This window comes from Zeus faber (assembly GCF_960531495.2).
Source record: "Zeus faber genome assembly, chromosome: 2".
NCBI lineage: Eukaryota > Metazoa > Chordata > Actinopteri > Zeiformes > Zeidae > Zeus > Zeus faber.
The window spans coordinates 32,020,418-32,031,816 of NC_137189.1; the positions used below are offsets into that span (position 1 = coordinate 32,020,418).

The 11,399-nt window shown below is 46.3% G+C and overlaps 2 protein-coding genes across 4 annotated transcripts in view; one reads left to right on the forward strand and one right to left on the reverse strand.

Annotated features, from left to right (window-relative positions):
- The first annotated feature begins 34 nt into the window (after positions 1 to 34).
- Positions 35 to 7,411, forward strand: unc50 (unc-50 homolog (C. elegans)). The gene is made up of 6 exons (XM_079996690.1): positions 35 to 97; positions 2,377 to 2,651; positions 3,108 to 3,228; positions 3,409 to 3,548; positions 3,880 to 3,987; positions 6,709 to 7,411. Exons 2-6 carry the CDS (start codon positions 2,381 to 2,383, stop codon positions 6,843 to 6,845), a joined length of 777 nt encoding a protein of 258 aa, XP_079852816.1. The 5' UTR covers positions 35 to 97; positions 2,377 to 2,380; the 3' UTR covers positions 6,846 to 7,411.
- Positions 7,412 to 9,819: 2,408 nt separating this feature from the next.
- The window catches only part of sonb (SON DNA and RNA binding protein b), a 24,368-nt gene continuing 22,788 nt past the window's right edge, over positions 9,820 to 11,399 (reverse strand). For all 3 annotated transcript variants that reach the window (XM_080024295.1, XM_080024294.1, XM_080024293.1), the window contains exons 21-22: positions 10,737 to 10,838; positions 9,820 to 10,276 (exon numbers count right to left, since the gene is read on the reverse strand). In XM_080024295.1, the coding sequence (XP_079880421.1) occupies positions 10,199 to 10,276; positions 10,737 to 10,838 (180 nt within the window). In that variant the 3' untranslated portion in view covers positions 9,820 to 10,198. The remainder of the gene's footprint in view (positions 10,277 to 10,736; positions 10,839 to 11,399) is intronic.

Here is an 11,399-nt window from a genome sequence, read left to right on the forward strand (position 1 = left end):
GGTTGACGACAACCCCGGAAGTGTTGAGGGGATTTTCATTTTCCAAACAAGCACGAAGAGGCGGCGCTTTCTCATGCGAAGGAGTTTTGCCAAAGTGGTAAATACGTTTTAAAGAAAATAAAATGAAACGTGCTTATAGCGATTAACTTCACCGCCGCGTACTCTAGTGATACTGGGACAGTGGAAGTGCCCCCGCTGAGGCCCGTCTAGATACTGAATCAAATGGTTAGCTAAATGCTAAGTATACCTGCTGTCCACATCAGCTAACAGCTTACTAATGTCAATAATGCTACTGTGTTATACTATGTCAATACCAACCATACTTAGGGATTTCCTTCATGCATTGATAGGTCTTTGGTTCATATATACACCTACATCTGCATATCTATACCCACAGTCAATACTAGCAGCAACACTGCTACGTAGTCCCTGCCATAACATACTGTATATTTTCACATCGTTTATTTTCCTTTTTAGACTTGCACATGAAAATATGCCTGGCCGAATTGAAACTGATTCTGATTCTGATCCAAGGGAAACGTTTATGTTGCTTTCAGAAGCATGTGACGTAGCTGATTGCTTCAGGTAAAGCCACCTTCTGTGGTTGGATGATGTGTGAATGCAACTGTCACTGTAACGGCTGATAAGTAGTGGCTAGTTATATAAAAAAAAAAGAAGCACAATTATTCACATCGGTCCAAGGGAGCTTGTTCTGGAAAAGTCCTGGTCAGTTATTTATTTAGTGGTAACATTTACATTTATTCATTTAGCAGAAGCGACTTACATGAGAGGCTAGAAACAATCAAAGCATACATCAACCAATGGAGCAACATCGAACTTAAGTGCATGATCTCCTGTTTCTAAATTCAACCGGATTCAAGTGCAAGATGCATTAAGTTGGTTAGTGCATTTTTTTCTTCTTTTACCATATAAGTGCATTATGTCAAATAACAACTTAACAGCTAGTCAACATCAACAACTCACATGTTGTCGGTGTTTTGTCAATACAACAACTTAAAACTAGTCAACCTCAACAGAAACAAGAATGGTTAGTCATAGCTAAGATATGATCGTGTATTCAGATGTACCTGAAAGAGCAGGGTCTTCAGGTGTCTCTTGGAGGTTGTGAGTGTCTCTGCAGATCGTAACAAGCTGGGGAGCTCCTTCCACAATTGTGGCGTGAGAAGAGTCTGGATGGGAGCTGTGCCGAGTGCTCTGACAGATACTGTCTGATCCTCCTGATGTTGTACGGAGTGAATCTGCAGGATCGGGAGACAAAGGAAGTTTGATCATAGGTGGTCAGCTGGTCGTCAATCACTACACCAAGATTTCTAGCAGACTTAGATGGTATTAATGATGACGAGCCGAGCTGAACATATAACGTGGTGTTGAATGGTTGGACTTAGCGGGATGATGAGAAGTTCTTTCCTGGAGAGATTCAGCTGGAGGTAGCGTTCCTTCATCCAGACAGAGATGTCTGTGAGGTGTGCAGAGATTCTCGCTGAGACGGTGGTATCCCCTGTACTGTTATCCCTTAGGGTGCCATGTCTGTCGCAATGTAGCTTGAATGTTATTCTCCCTTGTAAGTCGCTTTGGATAAAAGCGTCTGCTAAATGACTAAATGTAATGTAAAATGTCTGGATTCTCTACAATATTATTGAAATATCATTGCAAGCTACCCAGCCTTGCTTCTGCCTGAAGCTGGATGTCAGTAATTGGTTGTGTATCTGTGTCATTAACTAGTGTAGAAAATCGAATCCTTGATGAAGAAATTTCAATCTGACAATAGGACAATTATTGAATACCATTTAATACAAAAACACATGGGCCCACAAGGAAAAGTAATGATCATACAGGTTTGCAAGAGCACCACTCTTCCATCTGTGTGGCCTTGAGTTGATATATAACAAAACATTTGTGAGACAGTGAAGGGGAGGGATTATGGGGAAATTGTCCACTTGGTTTCATGTAAGCAGTTGATTAAACAAAGGTATTATAATGAAGGTCCCAATGAGCCAGGTATGGTTAGGAGGAAACCCCCATGCTACACAAAATATGTTGAAAGTGTCTCTCAAGGAGAAAGCTGGGGGAAACAGCAGGGGTCCGGTGAGCAAGGTATGAATGTCCTAAGGAACCAGGTACAGTCAGGGGGACGTAGTTGGTTAGTGTCCTTAGGAGCGAGGGCGGTAGTACAACAATAAAAAGGTATTATAGTGGACGGTGTGATACTTACTATCAAACAGGACAGTCAACGGGAAAAGTTAGAATTATACTACAGTTGATAATATTTTATATTCTACGACACTAACTTAGCCCTCCTCAACTCTCTCTCCCGCCATCTTTTTTTCCGGTAACCTCTTCTGACGCGGTCCACAGCACCATGCTACCGACCACCACTCTGCCGCAGGGCAACGGAGCAGCCCATTCGCGGGACGCGGCGCGTCACACGGCGGGCGCCAAGCGCTACAAGTACCTCCGGCGGCTGCTCCACTTCAAACAGATGGACTTTGAGTTCGCCCTGTGGCAGATGCTCTACCTGTTCACCTCGCCGCAGAGAGTCTACCGCAACTTCCACTACAGGAAACAGACCAAGGACCAGTGGGCCAGAGACGACCCCGCCTTCCTGGTGCTGCTCAGCATCTGGCTCTGTGGTGAGGGTTTACATCCTTTTGTTTAGTTGACGGACCAGATTATTTCTTACCCATCCATCCGCAGCGTTAAACAGTGCTAATGGTATGTTCAGTTTGTTATTCTATACATGACGAGAAAACGTTTATAAAATGACTGTATAGACTAGAGAGGAGGTAAATATCTTGTCGACAGCGTTAGCATGCCGATCCCCAGTTTTCTTCCGGCGACCGCACCGGTGTCGGTGTGACGCGCGGTGCCAGATTATTAAAATACATGGAGCTTGCTATATAACCACCTGTCAACAAGGTATTAAACCCCGTTCTTGACTGTATGCAATGAATCAGCAAAGGTGGATGTTGGCTCAGCCCGCGTGTCAGTTATGGTTCTGTCGTGGCAGAGCTTTGGCGACGTTTGCGAGGTTCCGCCGTGAGTCCACACTCACTCCCTGTCTCCCCCCTCTTCCTCTCGCTGCGCAGTGTCCACAATAGGCTTCGGCTTGGTCCTGGAGATGGGCTTCATGGACACTCTGAAACTCCTGCTCTGGGTGGTGTTCATCGACTGCATCGGAGTTGGCCTGCTCATATCCACCCTGATGTGGTTGGTACCACCTCGAAAGTTGTATCCACTCAAATCTTTTTTTTTTTTCAATGTCAATTTGCACGAAACCGGCGTCTGTGGGGCCGGTCGAAAAATAAAATGTCGAAACGTAAAAAAAAAAAGTAATAAGTGAAATCTTTGAAAGACGGAGCCCCCGCTCAAACGCCGCATCTCTTCCAGGGTGATCACCAACAAGTACCTGCTCAAACACCCCAACAAAGATTACGACGTGGAGTGGGGCTACGCCTTCGACGTGCACCTCAACGCCTTCTACCCCCTGCTGGTCATCCTGCACTTCCTGCAGCTCTTCTTCATTAATCGTGAGCGACGTCTTTCCAGTCAGTCGAGATCTTCTTGTCGTTGTTGTCGTTTGTCGTGGTGCGTTCCACACTCAAATAAAAGCACGTTTCACACACTCATCCTGCCTCTTTGTAGCCGAGCGGCTGCAGCCTGTCGATCGAGCTGTTGCTATGGTCCCTTTCACTCCCCACCGTTGACTCTCGTTAGTGGCCGAGTATCGGTGAGAATCCGCTTTGTTTGCCAGCCGTTGCCAAGATGTTCGATTAACAGCCACGTTAAGAGGGAAATCAGGAAGTGAAGTTGCGCACGAGCGTCTCACCCTCACAGCGGTCCGGCCCGGTTGTGTTTCAGACATCGTGGTGATCAACTCGGACTGGTTCGTGGGCTACTTTGTGGGGAACACGCTGTGGTTGGTCGCCATCGGCTACTACCTCTACATCACCTTCCTGGGGTACAACGGTGAGCGAAAATAAATTCCATTCCACAATTCCACATCAGTTGAGTGGATTGGTTCCTCCTGCTTTGGCCTGATTCTGATATATAAACATATATACAGTGGTACTTTGAATTACGAGCTCTGTCACGGAACAAATTAAACTCGTAAGTCAATCTGCTCGTATAGCAAATCAATTTTCCCCATTGAAATGAATTGAAATGCCATTAATCCGTTCCAGCCCCCAAAAAACCACTACCTGTTTTAAAATAAGAAAAATGTATTTACAAAATGACAAATATTGTATGAAAACATAATAAAAGAGAATGTAAAGAAATAAACAGGTTTTATAAAGTCTATTAACCTTGGAGACCAGACGACTTTGCCAAACGGAAGATGCTGGCGGAGGTGGAGGGTGGAGGAGACAGGCGGAGGAGGTTGGAGGAGTCCGTTTCGTTTCGTGCTTTTTCGGTCGCCTTCGCTTGTTGCTCCACTTTATTGCTGAACTTAATTGCTACAATTAATTTATTTTCACTTCACTCTCGCTTAACTTAAATAAAAAAACAACAGCTTCGTCTTCTTCGCCGATGTTTTGCCTTTTTCGCCCGCGCCGCCCTCACTTCCATCTGCGGGGCGTTTCAATAAAAACCTGTCCAAGGAGGCTTGTTTCATCCTGCCTTTCAGAATCTTTCGGAAATAAGTTCGGCAAATGTCGTTATATAGCGACGACGCACGACCAGTTGCAACTTTTTCTGGGTGTTTCCTTTCAATGAACTCTGAAAGTCTCTCCCACCTTCCCACCATTTCCTTCATCTCGCTTGTAGATATAACCTCCTCCGCGGTACCAATTTCCTGCAAAGCCCCCGTAGGCTGCTGCGTCTGTAGCTCCTTTTAACTCCTCCCTCGTCAGCTCCTCGATGGGCTCGTTCGCATCTTCTCCGTCCACCTCCAAAGCCCATGGACTTTCCGAGGCACACGATCTCCTCCACCACTGCCGCTTCGGGTTTCGAATCCTTCAAACGTCCCTTTCGGACGCAACCTCAGGCCACGGCTTCTTCCACGCAGAGTTCAGGCTCCTCCTTGTTACACCCTGCCAGGCGGTAGCCATAATTCGGAGGCATATCACGATGTTGCAGTGGTCCTTGCCGAACTCTCGAAGGGTGAGGTCTGTGTTCTCCGTCACCTCAAAGCAGCGGCGGAACAGGTGCTTGGTGAAGAGCCTCTTGAAATTTGAAGTCACCCGCTGGTCCATGGACAGGATAAGGGTGGTGTTGGCTGGAAGGTAAAGAACCTTTATAAACGTCAACTCTGGTGCGTTGTCCAGGACGAGAAGGCCTCGCAGGGGTAGGTGATATTCCTGGAGATACTTCTTAGCGGCAGGACCGCAGAGCAGGTTTACCCACTCCTCAAAGAGCTGCCTGGTGACCCACGCCTTCGGGTTTGCCCTCCGCATCACCCGCATTTTTTTTTCTTTTAGGATCTTATGGGAACCTAAAGGCTCCGGGGTTTTCCGAGTGATGTCCGAGCAGCGGCTTGATCTTGCAGTCGCCACTCGCATTGGCGCACAGTGCGAGGCTTAACCTGTCCTTCATGGCTTTGTGGCCTGGCGTCGTCTTCTCTGCAATGATGTAAGTCCTCCTTGGCATCACAGTTGAAGACTTGCTGGGGGACGTATCCTCCGGCTTCTATCATCTCGGCAAAAGTTTTGAGGTTATCCTCAGCTGCCCTCACATCCGAGCCCGCTGCCTCGCCACGCCTGACGACGGAGTGAATGCCGGTCCTCTTTTTGAAATTCTCGAACCAGCCTCGCGACTGGCTTGAAACGACTCTTCCGACGCCTCGTCCGTTGAAGTGCCTGGGGTCGGCTGCAGCAGATCAGTGTAGATCATTTTTGCCTCCTCGCAGATGACACCCTCCATCACGCTATCTCCCGCGAGCTGCTTCTCCGCCAACCACACCAGCAGCAGATTCTCCATCTTTTCATGGGCAGTGGTCCGCAGCTTAGACATTATTTTCACGCCCTTGGCTGGCGTAATACCCCTTATCGCCTCCTTCTGCTTCAGTATGCTACATATCATAGAAGTACTACGCTCGTACTGCCTCTCCAATTCCATCACACGCACACCTCGCTCATGTTTTTCCATGATTTCATGCTTTAAATTCAATCAACATCATCCACTTCTTCTCAGCACTTGCTTTCTTAGGACCCATGGTTGGAAAAAAAAAATTGGCAAAATAACTGGACAAAAAGCACAAAACGCGAGCACAAAACACAGAAGAGATGCTTCCACGGTCAGGTAACCACGTGAAGTGAAGGAGTGAGACGCGGGAGGCTGGCCGCCACGCCAGCTAGTGGCGGCGTACCTGAAGCTCGCTCCTCGTAACTCGCATTTTTGCTCGCAAATCAATGCAAAAAAAAAAATAGACGGAACGACGGCTCGTAACTCAGAAAACTCGTATGTTAGTGCACTCGTAACTCAAGGTACCACTGTGAATGGAAATACCGGTTTAAAAACCCGGGAAAAACAGCTAAAGCATTACAGCGATGTGTTAGAAATGTAGCGGAGTAAAAGTCCCAAGTACACAATGCCCAATGTTAGCTCGATGTTGGCAATGTTACCGAAAAAGAAAAAACAATATCAGGTTTCCATCCCATGAAGTCGTCGTCCGATCTTGTATCAGATCTTTGCTTCTTCCTCTCCTCCTCCTCCTCCTCCTCCTCCCTCGTCTCTCGTCCCTGTGCTCAGTGCTGCCCTTCCTGAAGAACACGGTGGTGCTGCTCTACCCCTTCGCCCTCCTGGCGCTGCTCTACGTGCTCTCCATCTCCCTGGGCTGGAACTTCACGCGGGGGCTCTGCTGGTTCTACAAGTACCGGGTCCAGTGAGGGACGTTCACCCGGCCCGGCTCCTCGCCCCTTCCCGCCCGGCGACTCGGGGGTTTTGTCGAACAACCGAGTCCCCCGCTCCCACGCGCCGCTCGGATGTCTCGCACTCAATGAATATCGTTTGATTTGATCTCTTTCTCCGGGAAAATGCCGGGACAGCGGCCGGCTGTCACTATTCCAACTATCACATGACTTTTTAGTTTCCGGTCGACTGATACCGAGCGGGCGGTGGGACTCAATGGACGCTATTATTTCTGCGGACTACTTTGTGGACAACGAAAAGGGAGGACATGAAGCTAGCGATGATTTTTTTTTTTTTTATGTGGTTGGTTTTGTATGATTTGTAAATAGGAGCCCAAATCGGCTGTTGAATACACATTGCAGATGGACTTGATCTGAAGTCGAGTGGCGGCTCTTTTTGGGGGGTTTCTTTGAGGGGAAAAAAAAAAAAAGAACAGAAAATACTTTAACTCGTGTTTATTGAGGAGGTGAAAAAAGGAATGATAATTAAAAGAGGTGAAATGTGTTTTAAGAAGACAAGGATTTTTGTGAGTAAAGTGTTTTTTCCCCTCCCAAAGTGTGCATTCCAAAGCATTTGCAATAAAAAAAAAAAAAAAAAAAAAGGTTTTAACTCGAGGTTTAATGGACTGTTTTCCTGTTGGGACACTGTTGACCACGGCGATGCCTTTAGTGGAGATCCAATATGTGAGTGAACAGTCATCACAATGTGAGCGGAATAGCTGGTTTGCTTTTATATATTTCTTTATTATAAATAATTAAATTGTTCTAAAATGCATGGGGGGGCGGGGGCGGGATTTGTGACTCGGCTGTGGCTATACCCCTTAATCCCCCAGCCATCCCGGCCGGGTAAGTAGGGCCCCTTTCCCACATGGAATCCAAAACCTTGCCGGATAAAAATTATCTGGCAAAGGCATTAGGTAGTCATCACACATTAGCTCCTTTACAGAAAAGTTCTGTATGGAGTCTGTTCCCACATTCTATGACTGTTACAGATACATGATGGGTTGGGGTTAGTAAGTTATGCCCAGTGTAGATGCGATCGTTAGGACAATCTGTCGGCAACGGACGTACGATCTGAATAGTTTTCCTTTTTTTCCCCTGGCTCTCAGAGACCAGCGCTTCCACCTCCCTGTCTCCACCCCCTTCCCGGACAGACTCTGTTCCCTCCGCTGATGGAGCAGGGACAAGGGACCCCGTCCCCAGAGGCAATAACCCTAACCCAAAGTTATTAAATCCGTGTGATCGTTTTCAACTTGTCCTACACTCTGCCTCCGGAGAAGGAACGTTCTCCACCCCGTTGTACCTGTCCCTGTCACGTTCGCTCCCTCGGCCACGTGGCAAACGATGGGGTTTGGTTAAGCCTGGGTTTGCGGGGGATGGTGCAGGAGGCTGACAACCTGCGGACCGGAGCGCGAGCCACGCGGAATCTGACGTGGATTGTTTTGGCTTTCCGTTTCCAATAATTAATGCACACGCCATGTCGGCGCCCCGCTGCCGGTAACACTCCGTCTCCCTCCCTAAACCCGTACCTGTGGGTGAACACTCCCACAAATGGCGCCTGAATAGGGACGTCCAGGGCGGACCTGACCCGCTGCGTTCAGTAAACCTCCCGGCCCCTGACGCAGGGCTTCCCTCTCCTGGGAGGTTCGGACCTGACCCGATCCTCACACAGCGGCTTATTTTTTTGAGCTCCCGAGTCTTAGTGAGCTTTGTCGTCTCCGATCATCTGATTAAAGGAACCTTAGCTGTGATTTGGATGTAAAAATCAGGACTCGAACCTGTGACGGCACCGCTGAAAGGCAGCGTGTGAACCCGTCACCCAAGTGGAGTTAAAACCCTCTGTTGCAGTCGGAAAACATCTGTGGTGTAATCTAGTTGAGTTTTCCCTCAAAACATTAAGGTGAGCTACATGTAGACAAAGGCGCCCCAATAAATATTCTGCCAGTAGAGGTTCGGGTTAGTTTTCTTGTTTTTGCTTTCATCCTCAACCCTACACAGTTCGAAAATAGAGCACGAGTCATTGTTTACCATTTATTTACAAACCAAATGACACATTTTTCACACTGTGACTATATTAGGCTCCATAATTGAGAGTCACATATGTAATCAGCTGACTCTGACAATCATTGAATGCCTGCGGCTGGTCACTTTTTTGAGTTATGCAGAAATCCATGGATGAACCACAAAACAAAGAAAGTTAACTCTTCCGATTGCTGGGATCTGGAGACCAGGCCGGTTGGCTGTTAGTGATATTAAGGACACTGATTGCTTGGGCTTGAATTTCTACTGAAATGTGACTGTGAAATATCAAAACTTACTGTACAATTGTCCTTCACAAACAAGCTTTGTCACACTGGAAGACAGTATTTTATGATAATTCTTCACCACATTGGAGTTGCATTTTTTTCACTGACTTCTTGACAAAACTTGCATCCATTTGGCCCCAACTGATCAAGTGATAACAGCGACCAATAACCTTGTCCTTATTCACGCGTAATATGCAATTTAATAGGAGTCTTGAAAGTCAAAATGCATTATTTATTTCCATCATAAATTTCCTTTGTGATTATTTCCTTTTAAATGTGTTATTCATGACAATTCTCTATAGAAGCTGGACCAGAGCGAGGTGAATGATTTAAAAAAAAGCAGATTCTGTAGATTTTGTTTAAATGGTAGTATTTACTCTTACTGTACAAATATTTAGGTTTATTTTTGGATATTCATGCCACAGAACCCTTTGATACTCAATATCTTCAATGCAATTTCGGTACTATAAAAATGAAATAATCACATTTCCATACCCTGTCATGACATCTTCAATCCTGACAAGGTAAGTTCCACTGTGTAGATGCTTTCATATAAAAGAAATGATCATTTAGAAAAAAAAAAAAAAAAAAAAAATATTAAATTCACTGACACTTTTTCGACCCAGACTAATAATAAGAGACAGCTGTAAGATAAATGTACAACATAACGTTTACTCAATTGAAAAAGATAAAACGGTAGCATTTGAAGCAAGTCCTTTTTGCACTTCTATCATCTACCACGGCCTGGCAGTACGGTCAAAAACAGACAAACACCACTGCACACAATTGTGTACCAACACAACACCGCCGAATCAAAAAAGAGAGGAAGTTTCCAAACAGGAGGAACATGGTTGGACTTCTAGACGTGTAGTGGTTTGTTTGTTTTGCAGAACCACTTTGCTCTCTCTCTCTCTCTCTCTCTCTGTTAAAGTTGAGTCCTCTGAGGAGGGAAGAGGCGTCTGCTGCTGTGCACGTTGCAAAGTCATTTTGAAGAAAGTGACCTGTGTTTGCGTGTGTGTGCTGTTTTTAGGTGGAGAACAGGGGGCCGGTGGAGGCAGCGGTGAACACAGGCCCGGTGTAAAGTCCCGGTCCGTCGGAGGGAACCTATGAACAAATGAATTAATAGAATGAATAAATAACGGGAGTTGATTTTGCCCTGAGAACCCTGAAATGCCAATTCCACCGCCAAAGCAACATTGATCTCCTTTTTTTCTACTGATAGAAAAGAGACCTCAAACCACCCTCAACCTACCTTTATCATCTATGGTTTCAATATGAATTGCCATTTGTAGATTTCCTTCGGTAAGGGAGGCATCCGTACCGTTCTACTTGCGAATACATGCACAGGCACAAAATTCGAATGATTTTATTTTTTTTCCCCAGGGCCAATAACAGGTCACAGGTTGTACGGACACTATGTGCTTATTTGCAGTCACTGAATACTGCCTTGCTTTGTTTAAACAGACTCCGTTCCCCAAAAATTACTTTTTCTATTTGGGTACATGAGCTCGTGATTGGCATCCATGCAGCTTGAGTGTCGGGAAAACAAAACCCTGAGCGTTACCTCTCCGAGAGCCTGCAGGGCCACGGTGGCCGCCATCGCCTTGGCGTGTTTTTTGTTGGGGCTGGCTGTTTGGGGCTGGTAATCCACACCATTCACCGTCACCTGGGGGGGGGGGGGAAGAGAGAGAGAGAGAGAGAGAGAGAGAGAGAGAGAGATGAGCGGAGGGAGACGATGGATGGATGGGTAGCCAGCTGAGACGGTCCATTAAAAAAACCCCGGCCGGCAGGGAGGCGCAGCGCTGACCGTGAGTGATTGGACGGGGATTACATTTTCAATCAGACAATTCTATGTGCTCAAAGTAACGTAATTGTGATGAACAATGGCTCCTTTGACACCTGGAGTGACTTCACACCAAAGATAACCAACCAAATAATACAAACAGTGTCTCATTTGACCAGAATAATAATAATAATAATAATCTGTGCATATACTTTTGAGTGTATTATCCAGTTTTGCATTCTTAGTTTTATAACTTTTAGCCAAATTATTACTGTTTTCTTTTTTGATATTCCTTGCGGGTGTCTCCACTGCCGCTGCTCAGGGTTGGGTCGCGGAAAGTGGAATTTGCAGACACAGGATGAAATAAAAAACAACAAATCTCGATACTTAATAAGACGAACACAGAATTCTAATACGTTAGTTTTGGACCCCGGGGGGGGGGGG

Bases quoted from the DNA above. Each gene is read 5' to 3' on its own strand.
- unc50 (XM_079996690.1), top strand. From the start codon at position 2,381: ATGCTACCGACCACCACTCTGCCGCAGGGCAACGGAGCAGCCCATTCG. The intron at 2,652-3,107 runs GTGAGGGTTTAC...CTCGCTGCGCAG, and splicing joins GCTCAGCATCTGGCTCTGTG to TGTCCACAATAGGCTTCGGC. The intron at 3,988-6,708 runs GTGAGCGAAAAT...CCCTGTGCTCAG, and splicing joins CACCTTCCTGGGGTACAACG to TGCTGCCCTTCCTGAAGAAC.